General features: G+C 39.9%; 1 protein-coding gene across 2 annotated transcripts in view; it reads left to right on the forward strand.

Annotated features, from left to right (window-relative positions):
* The first annotated feature begins 270 nt into the window (after positions 1–270).
* Positions 271–16336, forward strand: part of mad1l1 (mitotic arrest deficient 1 like 1) — a 69884-nt gene continuing 53818 nt past the window's right edge. The window contains exons 1-11 of one of the 2 annotated variants that reach the window (XM_082535825.1): positions 271–387; positions 3507–3651; positions 3753–3893; positions 3968–4147; positions 4244–4368; positions 4485–4566; positions 5538–5668; positions 7208–7322; positions 8078–8139; positions 15005–15091; positions 15853–15997. In XM_082535825.1, coding sequence (XP_082391951.1) covers positions 374–387; positions 3507–3651; positions 3753–3893; positions 3968–4147; positions 4244–4368; positions 4485–4566; positions 5538–5668; positions 7208–7322; positions 8078–8139; positions 15005–15091; positions 15853–15997 — 1227 coding nt within the window. In that variant the 5' untranslated portion in view covers positions 271–373. Of the gene's footprint in view, positions 388–2885; positions 3023–3506; positions 3652–3752; positions 3894–3967; positions 4148–4243; positions 4369–4484; positions 4567–5537; positions 5669–7207; positions 7323–8077; positions 8140–15004; positions 15092–15852; positions 15998–16336 lie in introns of those variants that run through there. The other variant, XM_082535826.1, reaches the window with a different exon arrangement.

Genomic DNA, 16336 nt, shown 5'->3' on the forward strand with positions numbered 1-16336 from the left:
GACCCAGATCCAGGCACGTGCAGAGGGGGGAGGCTAGAGGGGCTTGAGCACCCGCCCCTTTCCTGATGGGTGCCCAAAGTGCCCTTTTGTTGAGGCAACTTTAAAAAAAAATAATTTATTATTATTATTTTTTAATGTGTGTGTGAGTGCGGAGTCCTGTCTGTGCCCCTCAACAATAATATTTAACTATTAATCACAGTTTTGCTAAATAAAATCTGGCTTGCATCAGTCACATGATCACATTTAACCAATGATCGCCCTTGTCGGCAGAACGCGCTGGTTACGAGCCGGGAACGAGCTCACAAAGAGCACGCGCATTTTTTGCGGTCCGGAGCTGTAGGAGAAACACAAGTTAACTCAGAGACACAGACTGATGCGACAAAACCAGTAAGTAGGTGTACAGCGTACACTGTAGTGTGTAGCACACAGGAGTATTAGCTTATTACGTACACGTTGGTAAGCTGTCTTGTTGCAACTGACGAACTGAAACAAACGAGCGTGCTGTGTGTGCAACAGCGCGACAAACATTACCTGTCCTTTTATTAACTGCACAAGTAGTGCTGGTCACAGCTGCTGGCTACCTGTGTAAGGCTGTCATGGGTCTGTAGCTCTGTCACCGTTTTAGGGAACATATTTAGTTTTAAAGCAAGTTACAGGGCTTTTCCTGCCTTTCTGGAGGGATTAATTACACATAACATATAATGTAATTGCAAGGAGGTATTTCTGTAGTCTGTAGATACTAGATAGTGGAAAAGGGGTGGGATTAAATAAGCTTATGCTTCTTCCTGCTCCTTTTTGAACATGGACGTTATTTGGAGTTGTGGTTGCTCGTTTTCCTTTTGTTTGCTTTGTTCATTTGTCTCTTTTAATTCTATTTTTTTTTTATACTTTTTCAACATGTTCAAAATAAAGATTCAATCAATCAATCAATCAATTATATTTCACTAAAAAACGATCTAATATGCACTTCCACATAATTATGCATTATTATAATTATAATATATTAAAAAACACACGCTGTATTTTAAAGAACATACATTAAGAAGCAGATTATATTAGATTTCTATTTTAAATAAGACAAAATTTGGATTTTACAGCAGTAAAATGATTGTATCTCTGCAGTTTAAAAATGTAATAAGCTTTGCCCCTGCACAGAGTGGATAGTGAAACAAATGGAATCACCATAAATACATTATTTCATATTTATTACTTCCCCCTCCTCATTGCTTTATTATTGTAGCTCTAGTAATAAATATGTAAGGATTCTGGATCAGCACCATGATGCCCATAGTATATACAGTATTCTGAAGAAGGTGTAAAATGTCCCTGTGTGTGCGTGTGTTTGTTTTATTTAGATGGATTTAAAAAAAAAAAAATTACTCATGATATAACATTGTCCAGACAAGCCTGGTAAGGACATGAGGAGGAAACAGTAGGAGCTGTGTGAGGCTACTAAAGGCAGGGCTATAACATTTTTCTGTCATCATTTTATTATAGATTAAGTGCAAGAGTTGTTAGGTGTGGATAATTAGATTATAGTTTATTGCAATAGCAAGTTGTGCCTTGTTCTCAGATAGACAGCAAGTGGAGAGTGATATATGAAATGATGGAAGGAAGAAGAGAAGCAAAGAGTGAATCACAGGCAGAGCCTAAATTATTTCTCACAGTTTTTTGTTGCCTTATGGTTCCAAGCGCTGTCACCAATCTTTGCATTTTGTTATTATCTCATGACACTTGTTTAATCAGCTACCATCTCTCCTGTGGACTTTTTAATGTTTACAGTCTCAGATCAACACAGCCCTGCCCTCCAGCACTATCAGCAGCAACCCCTCAACAGCAACATTGTACCCATCGGCTACGTTTGCTTTGCCTTGTTGCCCATATTAGATTCTTGATGAATGTGTGTTGTTGTTATTCAGCCTGGTTCAATGTGCCCCTTTTTAACTTTGAGCACCCGCCCCTCTCTGCACGGCCCTGCCCAGATCGGCGCACAGAATTTGCAGAATGGGCAAAACAAAAATTGGAACAGGACCCTCAGTTCATGCAGAAGATTTTGTTCAGTGATGAGGCAAACTTTTATGTGAATGGTGAAGTTAACCAACAAAACCACCGCTATTGGTCTGACACTAACCCACATTGGATGGATCCCTCCAAGTCTGTTGGACCAACAAAAGTGATGGTTTGGTGTGGTATATGGGGTCCAACGATAGTGGGTCCATTCTTCATCAATGGAAACCTCAAGGCCACTGGATATTTGAAATTGCTACATGATGATGTGTTTCCCTCTTTATGCACTGAAGCTGGCACGTTCCCTGAGTTTTTCCAGCAAGATTGATCAGACTGATCCAAAACCCTGCCGCCAGATAAGAATGCTTCATGAAATTATTCCTACCAATCTCTGTAAAACTGCAAAATAACTTTTGTTTATGTGATAGCTGAATCACGCTAGTCCCAAACATATTACACAGTGTATAGTATACATATTTATTAATGCAATTTGCGCTAAGATTATTATTAAACCTGGGTTATATGGTAAAGTGGAGGTGGTTGACCTCTAAGGGTAGGAGTGGTATGACAGAGGTTGTGCAAATGGTAAAATTCTGTCTAATACCAATTGTAAGAAAACAGCTCTACCTGAATAGTGCCGGAGTTACCAGGCTTTTCCAAGCGTCATTGTATTTATTATTAGAAAACCAGAAATCAGAGGGGGGGAAAAAACAAACTAACAAAGAAACGTTGAATCAAACTGATAACAGTGCACGATTTATTCGTTTTTCCTATTAAAACCAATGACTGTAGAAAACCTTTCTACAGTCATTGATTAAAACCAAAACAAACAAAAAAGTTTGCTTTTGATACTCGCGATATGTTACCAAATCTCGCGATACTACGTACATCCCATTCGAGCTAAACTGGAGGGATTTCTGTAGTATTGTGCGAGCAGCTAACACGTTAGCAACACTGAGATAATCTATTTGCAAATAACTCGCTCCTTAAAAAAGGAAACCAAGCCGGCTCAGAGGTGAGGACGTATTCTTACAAGCGATGCCCATTTGTTAGCTACTTAAACGTAGCTTAGAGAGAATAGCTGTAGAAAACAGTCATGGTAAACTGAACTCTTGTGTAGCCTGTGGTGATACAGGAGTGAAGCAGTTTAAACCGTTCTTAACAAACCAGTGAATACCTTCTTGAGATAATTCTTGATAATTGTCAAATATGGCAACTAACGTAAACATTAGCTTTTGGTTAAGCTACTAAAGTTGGTTTCGTGTTTGTGCAGCTGAGCAAAGAAGCTAATGCCACTTTTATCTTACTTCGCACTTTTACGTAGTTAATGCTAGGAACCTGTCTGCATATAACATTAACGTGTTAACACTTTTATCGTAAAGTTATAAAGCATGAAAATGGTGCACTTTAGAATTGCTTAGCTAAACTTTACATGGCCGTAGTGTAGTCTTTTTTTTACTCGTACTGTGAGCCTTTCGTTTGTGTGCTGCATCTTCCAGGATGGATTTAGAAGACGACACGACCATTTTAACAACCCTGAAGTCCTTCAATTCCTTCATCAGCCGCCCCGAACATCCACAGCGGCTGTCAGAACACTCAGCAGGGAGTGGAATCCTGCAGAGTCAGTACAAGCGCAGCATGGAGGTACATACAGAAACTGTTTGCATCAACAGGGGGGCAAAAAAGCTGAACAAAAATAGCACCAGCATTCAGCCTCCGCACTTACTAGCATATCCTTCTTTTAGCTTTTAGAAGCAGCAGAGAGGGTTCACTCCAAGAATCGCTACCTGCAGTTGGACCAGGAAAAGAAACAGATGGAGCTGAGTCACAAACGGGCTCGTTTTGAACTGGAGAGGGCAGCCTCAGACAGCGCACGAGACTTGGAGGTACATGCCATACATACTCCTTTAATACCACATGACCAAGGCATCAGATAGCTCACCACCTTGTTATGTTGCAGCATGAGGTGGATCGGAACCAGGAGCTTTTGGGACAAATAAAGAAGCTGGAGGAGAGAGCGGAAGAGGTGAATAAGAAGCTAACAGAGCAGAAGGAAGCAAATGATGCTCTCCAGAAGAACCTGGAGGGTCTAAACAAGACACTGGAGGAAAGAGATGATAAGCTTGGCACAGCTAACCAGGTGCACGCATGCTTGTAGATTTGCACGCACAGTTATTTTGCCAGTCTGGTAGTGCCTCTTATCTTATACTGGATTACCTCTGTTATCTGTTTGCAGACCATCAGCTCTTTGAAGGATGAGATCAGAGAGCTCAGGCAGAAGATTCAAAACCAAGACTCAAAAATGTCTGCTCAAACGCTCGAAAACCAGGAGTTACAGGAAAAGCTAGATTTGCAACAAAGGTACACACACAAACAAGGACTGACACTTTGCTCTTTTTCATGCTAATAAATATTGAGCTGTACTGCTTAATATAAATGCTGACCATGCAGTTTTCTTTGATTGCTGTTATGATCAGGAAGTATCAGGAAGTCTCTCAACTTTGCCAAAGTCTCCAAGCTGCGCAGTCCTCATGCTCTGATCACATAATCAAGATTAAGGTACGAAATGCTGTCGCTTCTATTGGGCTCCTTATGGTTTCACTTCAGAGTTTAAATGGTGTACGGATTTGTCTGTAGTTCAGAACATTCCAGTGTCCACAGTTCATGGAGAGAAACTAGTTGAAATAGTTAAACATAGCAGTTTGTACGTCTTTGCACTGATGTAGACGGTGTGGTTACACAGTGTTATGTAGCTCACGCTACAGCGAATGTAAACCTACTAAATATGATTACGATTTAGACGTATAACCAATGCATGTGCAGTATATCAGTTCAATTTTCTACATATCAGCTTTTTTGTTCAAACTACCTTTCTCCTTCAAATTGCATAAAATGAGTTTAAATGTATTTTTTCCCCTCATAACATAAACTTATGCCTTCAGAACAGCCTTACTTTTCAGAGCATAGATTCAACAAGGTGTTGGAAACATGCCTCACAGATTTTGGTTCATATTGACATGATGGCATTACACAGTTGCTGCAGATTTGTCTGTCTGTTGGACTGAGATCTGGGGACTGTGGAGTACAGTGAGTTCACTGTCATGTTCAAGAAACCAGTTTGAGGTGATTTGGAGTCTTGTGACATGTCACGTGATCTTGCCGGAAGCAGCCATCAGAAGTTGGGTACACTGTGTTCATAAAGAGATGGACATGGTCAGCTACAATCGTCAGGTAGGGTGTAGGTTTAAATGATGCTTAGTTGGTACTAAAGCCCTTTTTCCATTAGTACCCACTCGGATCAGCTCGACATCGATCAGGCAACAATTTTTACTAATCTTCTGTTGTCCACTTTTGGACAATAAAAGATTGCTGAGTCGTTGCCACATGATTGGTGGTTAGATATTTACATTAATACAGGTGTGTGTGTGTGTGTGTGTTTGCTTGTTTGTTACAGGTATTTGTTTCCATAAAGTGTGTCATTAATCTGAAAACTGTATTACTGGTGAATTTCTCACTTTCTAATTTGGCAGGAGTTGGAAAGGCGGCTTGTGTTCCAGGAGCAGGACTTTGCCATTGTGAAGACTGTAAAGTCAGAGGTGGCCAGAGTTCCAGATCTGGAAAAGGAGCTGAAGCGCCTCAGAGATGATAATGCCTACCTCAGGTTAAATACATTTTTGAAGTTTCCTTAACATGTAAACTCTTTACACTGTAGTGGAGGGACCTTTCAATCCACAAGTTTCACACACACATATACCACAAGCTCTCTTTTCTTTAACAAGTGTTTTTGGTATTTGTAATATGTGTTTGTGCCTGTGTTGTCTCTAAAACCTTACACTATATGTTTAGGTTGATTCTGTTTGTACCACGTAGTTTGGATGCTATCGGGCATTAATGAGCATACAAGCATTTTGAAAGATTAAGTTGGATAACAGAAGATCCATTTGTCAAGTAACAGCCAAACAGCTTGTCAGACTAAGTGGAGAAATTTAGCAGTTGGTGTGTTTATCCACTTATCCTTTCTGTTGTATTACAGAAATCTCAATTTAAAGCATGAAACTCTTCATACTTTCTCAAGATAACAGATTAAGAATTTTGCTGAAGATACCATAACTGTAACTAGGAATGTTCCTTATTCATAAGTCGATTAAATGGGAGGGGGGAAAAAGACTGACCCTTCTAAAAGTACTCAGACAATCAAGTTGCATTTTAAATGCTGCTGAAATTTGTGACACTTTGTGCTGTGCATACACATTCACATTAGCTTGCAAAGTGTGCCAGTGTTTTGCAGCCATCTGTCCTTACAGATAAACCTTTACACACTTATGCAGAAAGCAGTATTTTCTGGTCGAGTGTTTGTGTGTGTGTGTAACTGTCCTAAACAGGAACAAAGCTAATTAGCCAATTTTATTTTTTTAAATAATTTTTATTTGTTTATTTTTATTTTTTTAAGTGGAATGTTATATCAGTAGTGTGGGGAGGGTGTGTGTGGTGGGGGACATGCTCCTCACACTCTCCCCATCTCTCATAAAAAATCAGTAAGGAAAGCAAGGAAGGGATGTGCATAATGGAATGGGTCATCACACTAAGATTACTCTGGCCAGACGTAAATGGAATACTGCAGAGCTGCACTGCACTCCTTGTTTACATGTTCTGAGACAGAGGGTGACTGGGGGGCAAGGGGCTGCCATTTACTGAGAAATCCTGCTTAACATCTCAGGGCCAACAGTCAACTGGCATACATGAATGTAATCTCAATAAGTACTTGTTCATATTACTGAGTATTTCTGGTGCTGGATAGCAAGAGGAGCAAGTATTGCAGGTTTAGTCTGGGAAATGTGACTGAAAAGAAAGACCAGGTGGATCAATCAGCATTTTGTCTGATCTTCCAAGGCGAGTCCATTGTCTGGTCTCCGATGGTTGGGAAGTAGAGTTCACAGAAAAGTCACCCTAATCCAACAAGTGTGACTAAAGTAAAGAAAACTTGAAAACTAGTGAGAGCAATGTATTATAGCTATAATGCACAGTTGGTACATTGTTACGTGCATTTGTCGTCAGTCACTGTAATCTTAATATATTTGAAAACGGTTTTCAAAATTGCATCCGAGTGTGACTGTAGCCAGGGATTGAAAGTTTCTCCATGTCTTGCATTAGACACTGAGCTATCAGTTTAATTTACCTTTTTTGTCTCTGTTCTGTCCAGGGAGAGCAGAGAAAATTGCAGCCTGTTGAAAGAGGAGGTGGAGGGTCTGCGGAAGAAGCTGGAGAGGATGGAGAAAACCAAAGAAGAGCTGATCAACATGGAACTGGAAAAAGAGGTAAAAGTGTGGGCAGTTAGAAATATATAAATATTAAGAGAATTAAGGAATAAGCAAAGCTTCAATGAGACATTTTTAGATAGATTAATGACTCTGGCTGCATCCTCGTGAAGGTTTTTGTGACTCCCTGTCCTCTATGTTTGTTTTTGCAAACTTTGAAGTTTAACTTTTAGAATTTACTATCAAATATATTTTTTAATTAATAATCTAAGCTTAGAATGTCCTCCAAAAAGCCCTATACACACTGGGAGCAGTTCGTAGTGATATGGTGGCAACAGACCATAGAAAACAACTACAGGTGAAAAAAGTGCTGCTGAAGTGGGCGGGACTTGCGATAAACTATTCTCAGCTTCACGTGAGCAACTGAGGTGGCTACCAATGAGAGTGAAGAATACAGTTGATTAACATATAAGCTGGTAGCAAATATGGGAATGTCCACTAGCATTCAGTGTCAGCTTCAAGCTGATGCTTGACAAAAGACTGACTTCCTGTGTGTAGGCAACTTGAGTAAACATTTCAGTCATTACTTTTTAAAAAGCTATTGTCAGAGATAATTGGTGAATTATAAAATATGTACAATAATAAGAGAAGAAAATAATGTATTTATACTGCTGTGGGATGTAAAGATGCCATATTTGCAAGACTTCATACTGCATAAAAGTATTCTTTTTCTTCTGCTGTTGACTGTATTATATCAGCATCAACTTTTCCTGTACTCAAAAACAGTTATTTGCTTTGGTGTCATTAAAACTTAGAGGCTCACAGAGAAGCTCCACGCCTGGGAGAACCTTGGGCAATCTACTGGACTCAACATAAGGTCAGACACTATTTCAAAGTGTGTACGTTTGAATCACAAAGAAAAATATTTAAATAGACATTTGTGTATTTCTTTCTTTTTATTTTTTCTTTTTTTTCCTGTTTTTAATCATGTATAAAGTGCCACTAGGTGGAGCTGTGGTCACTCCATACAAATGTGCCTCATCATTGTGGATTGAGTCCACCATTGTGTATAGATGTCTGTTTGGTACCTGCTTGTGAGTGCACCAAATGAGTCTCAATGCATTCACTCAAAGCTGGTAATGAGAGAATGATTGCATGTTTCCTCGTGAGCAATGAAGCTGATCTGACACATAAACACTGCAGACCTGCCGATGGCATGCATGCACGCACACATGCGCACCGTGTTTTTCTTTCTTTTGTGATTAACGTTGACTGTGAGGTAAACACAGCGCTTAATGAAAAGTGTGTGAGGATGTGTGTGTTTTTTTTTTTTTTTTTTTTTTTTTTTTTTAAAGTGTGGGAGGAAAAAGTAAAAACTGCGATCTAATAAACTATGAAATTAAGTGAAATCAATATTTCCGTAAGGCTTAATTTTAGTCATATGTAATTTGTTATGTAACATTTTGAATCCTTAAGTGAGATATTTAAAGTAAATTGTTGTAATTTTCTTCCTCAAAATCCACTGGATAAGGGGAATCTCATAGTTCTGTTATTGGCTTCATGTGTGATGCTGATGTAAAAGTGCAAAATATTAATGTTGCACACATGTTTAGCTCCTGATGATCAAAATAGCATCACAGTCACCTTTAGAAACTCCTTAAAGCTGTTATTCTGGTGTTTAATAAAAGCCCGAAATAAAATGTCAATGCGGTCAAGATGTTATTTTCTTGTCACAGTGTGTGCGACGTAGAGGCAGGTGGAAGTAAGTGTGTTTCATTCAGCAATTTGTTCACCTTTACTGCACTCGGTGCATCAGTGCTGTGCGAAAATTACTATTGATGTGGATTTGTGCATAAGTGGGATATTGTGATTGCCTTGTAGGCTATTAAACAGTCATTATTTCAGCATTTTACTGCTTGGAGTCTTGTCAGGTATATAATTGTCAAAGTTTTTATGAAGAAGTTTAAGAATCACAAAGTAAGTGAAAGTGAATTGGATATATGTCATATTCTTTTTGCGGTTAAGAATGATCAGGAGCTTTCAGAAGAAAGAATTGATGGCACTGCAGTGACAGAATAATGATCATATCTCAGGGCTGTCACTAATGTAACAGTGCCTGAATTAATGCTGACATGAAGTCGAAGCTGCTTGTTTAGGGCGGTTGTTGTTCTGTCATTAAATATGAAATGGCTCATAAGGGCTGCTGTGCTTTGACACTAAAGTTTGGATTTTCATTGTTGATTTTTCTATGGTTTGTTTTGTCATCTTGCGTTACTTAAAGCTAAATATAATTTATATTTATACATGATAAACATTTTCTCTCACAAGATATATCAGGATATGAAGAGTATGTAGCTGAGTTGCGACTGAGGATTGAATAAATGTAATTTACTGTACTTGAAGAGTTGACCTCCATCACCCTGAGATTTAATTCTTACCAACAATGTTGGTCTTTTGCCAGGAAGAAATAACTTAAAGGGAAAAGAGAAAACTCCTAAGAACAATAAATGTGTTGAGAAGTAGACGCAAGCCTTAAAGCTGCAGCCTGGATTTGTTAGCAGCTGGCTGGTTGCTAGAAGTTATTTTCTTTCCTTCTGTTATGTGAGATGATAACATTGTGCTTGGTTATGTGCGTGCCAGTGGGGATGACAATTGAAAATAAAATTGGAAGAAATAGAAGATGAAAATATCTTTATGCCTCCACGCTGGCGACAGCTGGGGCTGGAGGCATTTAAGTTTTGGATTTGTCCGTCGCTTTCTTTACATGATATCGCTCGAAAGTTTCACTTTGACTGGAGGATGAAGTGATTAGAATTTTGTGTGTTTAAAGTTCAAGACTTGATTTGGCCCTAATTCAAGAATCTCTAAATATCTGGAAAATGACATATATGATAAAAATGATCAGATAATGACATTTTTACACCAAAAGGTCACATGTTCTCATCGCTGTGAGATCATAATGTGCCACAAAATCACTTTTCTGACAACAATTCAACAGGAAATTGTGATCGTCTAGTCATATCTAGTTGGATACTGAATTCGTGCAACTTGACTGGTTGCTGGAAGTGCTTCTGGTCTTGCCATTGAAGGACAGCTGAATGATTAAAATACATTGAAAGGTCTTCCAGAAAATGTTTTTTCCCCCCTTATTATTGAAACTTTCACAAGCTACAGAAAGAACTGCAGCTATTTTGTGCATGTAAGTCACAGACTGGTTTTTGTGTGATAGATGGTGTATTAAATTGATTTAACTACTTCGTGGTAGTGTTTGTGTGTATGCTGAATCTTGATGCCACATTGAAGGCCATACAAACTTGATGCTGTTCCCTGTGGATTAAGACTTTCTTTTAGCTCGTATGTGTCCATGATCCACCAGTGAAACAAGTTTAGTTGGAATGCTACCCAGTGTTCATAAATTGCTGGATTTTTATGCTAAATATTACTCGCAATTAAATAAAACCAATAAGAGTTTTGATAACTTTGTGCAATTTCTGGAGAAATTACAGTACAACTCCTGTACACTGTTTCACTTTACGTTGTTGTTGTTGTTGTTGTTGTTGTTGGTTTAGATGGGCTAAACATGTGTACAGATCCATTTCAGGAATACATAATCATACTGAAAGAGAGAGAAGTTCATCAAGTACATCAAAATCGGCCAGTTGATTCCATCTACGCTGGTTATAGAGGAGTTAAAATTAGCATGGTGATACTGTTCTATGTGCCAACAAGCTAAATTTCATGCATGAAAGGTTTGGGGATTGTCATCACCCAGCAAAGAGGGGGACCGACTTTATATAACTCAAGAACGACACAGCGTAAGATTTTCAAATTAATACCATGGGTGCGTTTACTACAAATCTTGTATGAGTTCTGGAGTGAATTTTGTCGAGGTCAGAGGTCAAGTTTCCAAACACAGAAAGTCAGTGTTCTCAGTTATTTATATTTATTATGATTTTAGCATTTCTTACTCCCAGGTCTTACTTAACAATTGGAAAGCAAATGGCTATGGTGAATAAAATCACTAAGGCTCATTCGCATCTATCCAGTGGGACAAATTGGACTATTTGCTACTATAGCTATGTTTGATATCTGGGCTTTGGACTAAATTTTACTTTTGGCCACGTTTCCCGATTCACTTATGTGCGTTTTGTAAGCAAGACTCGCTAATCTGACAGTTCATTTTGTAGACCAGGTTACACCCCAGTTGTTCACAACATTGCACCCAATAATATGCAACCATCACGTTATTTGCAACAGCATCCAAGATGACTGACTCATGACCTGCAAAACAAAACAAACAAAAGGCAGAGGACAGAGAAATATCTGCTTGTGTGAGTTCAGGAAAAGGCTCATCCCTCTGTGCTCAGGGCAATGTTGAATTATCTACTTGGGATACCAAGGCCATTCCAGCTTATAATTCACAAAGTCATATTTTAGTCATGAGTTTATTTCCATACCTGAAGTCACGCCTAGATAAATGTTAAGTGGTACAACCCACTTTCCTAGAAAAAGTTCCACATAACGGCTGAACATAACCCCCACACAGTGTCTCGCTTACAGATTATGCCTTTATTAAATGATGAAGTTTCAGTCCGACTGCCTTTCACCAGGTGCAAAGGGAACGTCTATGTATGGATATGTTATGTATATACTCGCATGTACATGTATAATAGTTGTGATAACCATGAAGTGATATCCAACTTGCATGGATATCACTTCAAAAATTGTTAACTATAGCTGCAATACCAAAAGGGATGATTAACATATCCCATAAATGATTAATATAGCAGAAATATGACAAAAAAAGACATCAAATGGATAATTAAAATTGTGTGTGTGTGTGGACATTACTTTTGTACCTGATAAATGTTGATTAGACTCAAACATTGTAATTTATGTTTTAAGGTAGACAATGTGCAGGAGTTACATTCAGTTATAACAGTTCAATTGTGAAAATGTGCTCAGCATTAAAGGTCCCTTGAGATGAGACCGTTTCGCATGCCTTGTACAATAATGCATTCCATCATGGACGCTTGCTTTTGAATTGTGTGCTGATAACAAGGAAGATACTGTATCTCCTCTTTGGCCTGAAGGCATTCAGGATTTGCAAAAGAATTTCAGATTTGAGTTCAGACCATGGAAAATGAGTTTACCATGGTCTGAATAAAGCAGCTAGTTTATTCATATAATAAGCACTATAGCTAGAGTTTGGGGATGCAGTAATCACCGATCACTTACAGTGGTTGTCATAAGCGCCATTCAATCATTTTGCGCTGCTTAACCATGTCTGAGTTGTGAGGTCAGCAGTCCAAGCAAACATGCCCAGACCTCCTTCTCCCTGCCCACTTCCAGCTCTTCTCTGGTGTCATCCAATGTAGAGGAGAAGCAGCTGTACTCTGAAACCCTCAGAATGAAAAGGCTCGCATCCTATCTTCAAGAGTCAGTGTTGCTTCAATTGGTACAAATCTATGCATTTATTACTAACCATCATTACACAGTGTAATATCAGTTAACGCTGCTCCATGAGATTAAAAGAGTAAGAAACTAAAAACTTAGATGGGAGGTGATGTCAGTTTATTAGATCTCCCAGAATTGACAGTATTTGTCTTCAGACATGGGTAGTTTGCAAAGGATGGTCAAATGCAGTTTTTTCTTAACATCTCTCCAACAGTAAGTAATGATAATTTTTCATTAGAAACAAGTTCTAGCATAGGCCACCTAAATCTCACAACTGCAGTAACAGAGGCAACGTTAGCACGCTACCGTATATGTTTGTTTTTTTTTGTTTGTTTGTTTGTTTTTCTTAAATGGACTTAATGCAGTAGTATGAATCAGGTGCTGAGTGGATAATCCAGCACCAGCTTCATATGTAAAATATATAAAACAACACACACAGTACCTGTGGATGAGAGACGAGATGACTGCTCGAGGCTGTGACTTATTTGTGTTCACATCATGACCTTGAAAAAAAGATTAATTCTTTCTCTGGCTCCTGTTCCAGCAGCTGTAATGTTGCTGAGGTCAATATGAACACGTGAGTATAAATTTGGTGTGGTGGTGAGCAATGTTGCCTCACAGCAAAGAGATCTTGGATTCAGATCCCCTTCGGCCAGCTGGGCCCTTCTGTGTGCAGCGTGCATGTTCTCCCTGTGCCTTCCCCTCTGGGCTCTGGCTTCCTCCCATAGTCCAAAGACGTGCATGTTAGGTTAATTGGTGATTCTAAATTGAGCATAGTTGTGAATGGTTGACTGTCTCTCTGTGCTAGTCCTGTGACAGAGTGGCAACATGCCCAGGGTGCACACGAGTCTTGTCCCTCAACAGCCGGGACCCTAACATGGATAAGCGGAAGAAAATGGATATGCGTGTGTATGTGAATGTGTATGCAGGTAGTCTTTGTGTTATTTTCATCATACTTACATTTAAGACATTATAGGCTCTAAATGATCGTTGTCATTGCCTCCAGTTTTCATGTACATTTTATATTTGTCTGAAGTTTTTTGGGCTTGAAATGCTGTTTGTAATAAATCCTCACCATCCAGTTTTCACATGGAATACTCTTGTCTGCCTTGAAGTTGGTGTGTACTCACAGTAGGGAATCCGTAGTGCGTCAAAGCACATTTGACCCCCAAAGTCCATTATGTTTAACTAGTGTGACCGTTTCAGTTAAGCACATCAAGCCTTGGCCCACTTTTTAGGAGGTGAGCCCAGGCACGGTTCAGTTGGACTCATACAGGGTACACGTTGTAGTGTAATCACTAACCGTGTAACACTTCCTCACTAACACCCTCTCTCGTGAAAATCACCGTGCTAACTAATTAACAAATCTATAAGGTACGTGAGGACAACGTGTTATTGCTTAAAAAAAAAAGGTTACAATTAAAGCACATAAAATCATGAACCTCATTTGTTGTGCAAGAATGCGTTTCAAAAGCAAGTGTCTGCCTGAAAGAGGGAGAGAGAGTAAGCAGGGGATAAGATGCTGAGAAACTGAAGTGTACTCTGGCCCCGGATCGTTAAGTGTTAGCGCAGGCCAGCATGCGAGGGGAGAGGGCGGACAGTCAAGCTTGGGCATGGTACAAAGCAATTGTGTGAGTACACCCTTAATCTGCCTGCTCAGCCTTTTCTGTTCATATCCCTAATTTGTCAGTAGATTGCCTAATCATGGCACACAAGCCCAGGTCAGGTCTCTTGGTGCTAGTATGTGAAACATGTAAAGCAGATTGATTTCATCGAGGAAAAGCAACTAGCCTTCATCTGTTGATATTTCCAGGTTTGTTGGTTGAATTGCTTAACCTGGTAATTTTCAGTTGCTCTGAAGAGTAAGCTACATCCTCTGAAAGTCTCTAGTTTTGCACTAAAAGTGCTGTGGAGCTAAATTGCCCAATCTTAAACCCATTTCACAAGAGGTGAGATGTTGGCTTTTAAACACATATGTGGCACATGCATTGCTGCCTTTTCACCGTCTGTTTTGTAACCCGTCAGTCTCTTCCACCGAGTGAGTTTGTTTTGTAGAGCAGTGACCAGTATTTACCCCACTGTCCTCCTCTCATCTCCCCCCCTGCTCCTCGTGTCATTTTATTTCTGAGCTCCCTACTGACCGGCAAACAAAAGATTGTGGCAGTGCCGTCGTGTTCATCTATTCTGCCCTTTCTGCTTTCTCAGTCGTATCAATTTTTCATTGCGGGAGTAAGTGTGTGTACACATCTGTATGCTAACTGTTCTGTGCTGTGTCTTGCCTGTAGGAAACCCGAGGATCTGTCCAGGGAGGTGATTCAGATCCAGCAGAGAGAAATTGCTCTGAAAGAGCAGAACTACACACTCAACAGCCGGTAATACACACACACACTCGCTCGCACACAAAATCCCTTTCTCTCTCTTCAGACCTATTTCTCTCATTCTGTCTGCTTGCATGCCTCTCTTCCCCTCATGTATCTATTAGAGCATATCTCTGAGAAGTCCTTAATTGTCACAAAGTTAATTAAACTGGTCCTGATTCTGATAGCACTCCTGACAGTAACCACTGGTGTGTGAGTGTGTGTACGTGTGCGAGAGAAGGAATTCACTAATTAAACTTGTCCTGTTTAGACAGAGGTGATGTCTATAGGGAGGGCCGCACACGCGTGCTCTGGTATATTCGTGCTGCAACTCAGTCCAGCTAAGAAAGCTTTCATTAGCTAACAAGCGTTCCTCTTCTGCTGAGCGTATTGGGCTCATTATGAAGTATTAGAAACAGCAGAATGGGAGAGTCGTGGGTGTGGGAGGGGATGGTGATGGGAGCTTGCGGTGTAATTATTGCCCTTCGGCGTAATTATTGTCCTATTGATCAGACCTGGCACAAATCTCTGCTGAAAATAATTTCTGGACCCTTGTCTGGGATTTTTTGGTGTCAGTCAGGTAAGTCGTCTGTGAGTCTTATTATAAATTGACTATAAATTGCCTTTCTCAAATTGTCAGACTGTTCTGCATTAATCAACCTCTTTCCTTCTTTCTCTCCCCTCTCTCTCCCCTGTTATTAACAAACACACACATACGTACGAACGCGCACACATAAAAATTGCTTCCCACCAATTCATTTATTCTGCTCTGTCAGTGTGAGGAGTGTGGAGCGTTCACAGTCTGAGCTTCGTGCAGAGCTGACCCAGCAGCACAGCAAGACTCTGGAGGAGCAAAAGAAGAGAGAGGCACAGGACGCTCTTGTCCGTCGACTGCAGAAGCGGGTGCTGCTGTTAACCAAGGTACCTGGCGATCAGCCACGCACTCTCAAACACAGAGAAGTATTCATGCCTTCAAACATGACCTTTCAAACATCACCCAATGCGGTAATTTGACTCTAAACACTCAGTGAACACAGTAGCCAGGTAGACTTGCAAGGCCAGCATTGAATTCTTAATCTCGCCTTTACGCCTCTGTCCTGCTAATTGGCCACCGGGTGTCACATGACTCCTCCATCTGTCTGTCTTGCTCCCCCCCTTGCTCTGCAGTTCTTGAGAAGACCTCCCTGTAATATTGATTTCTTGATGTGTGTAATTCCCGACGTTATCATGCTTAGTCTCTCACCACACAAATCACACACA

This window comes from Aulonocara stuartgranti, assembly GCF_965226115.1.
Source record: "Aulonocara stuartgranti genome assembly, chromosome: 6".
NCBI lineage: Eukaryota > Metazoa > Chordata > Actinopteri > Cichliformes > Cichlidae > Aulonocara > Aulonocara stuartgranti.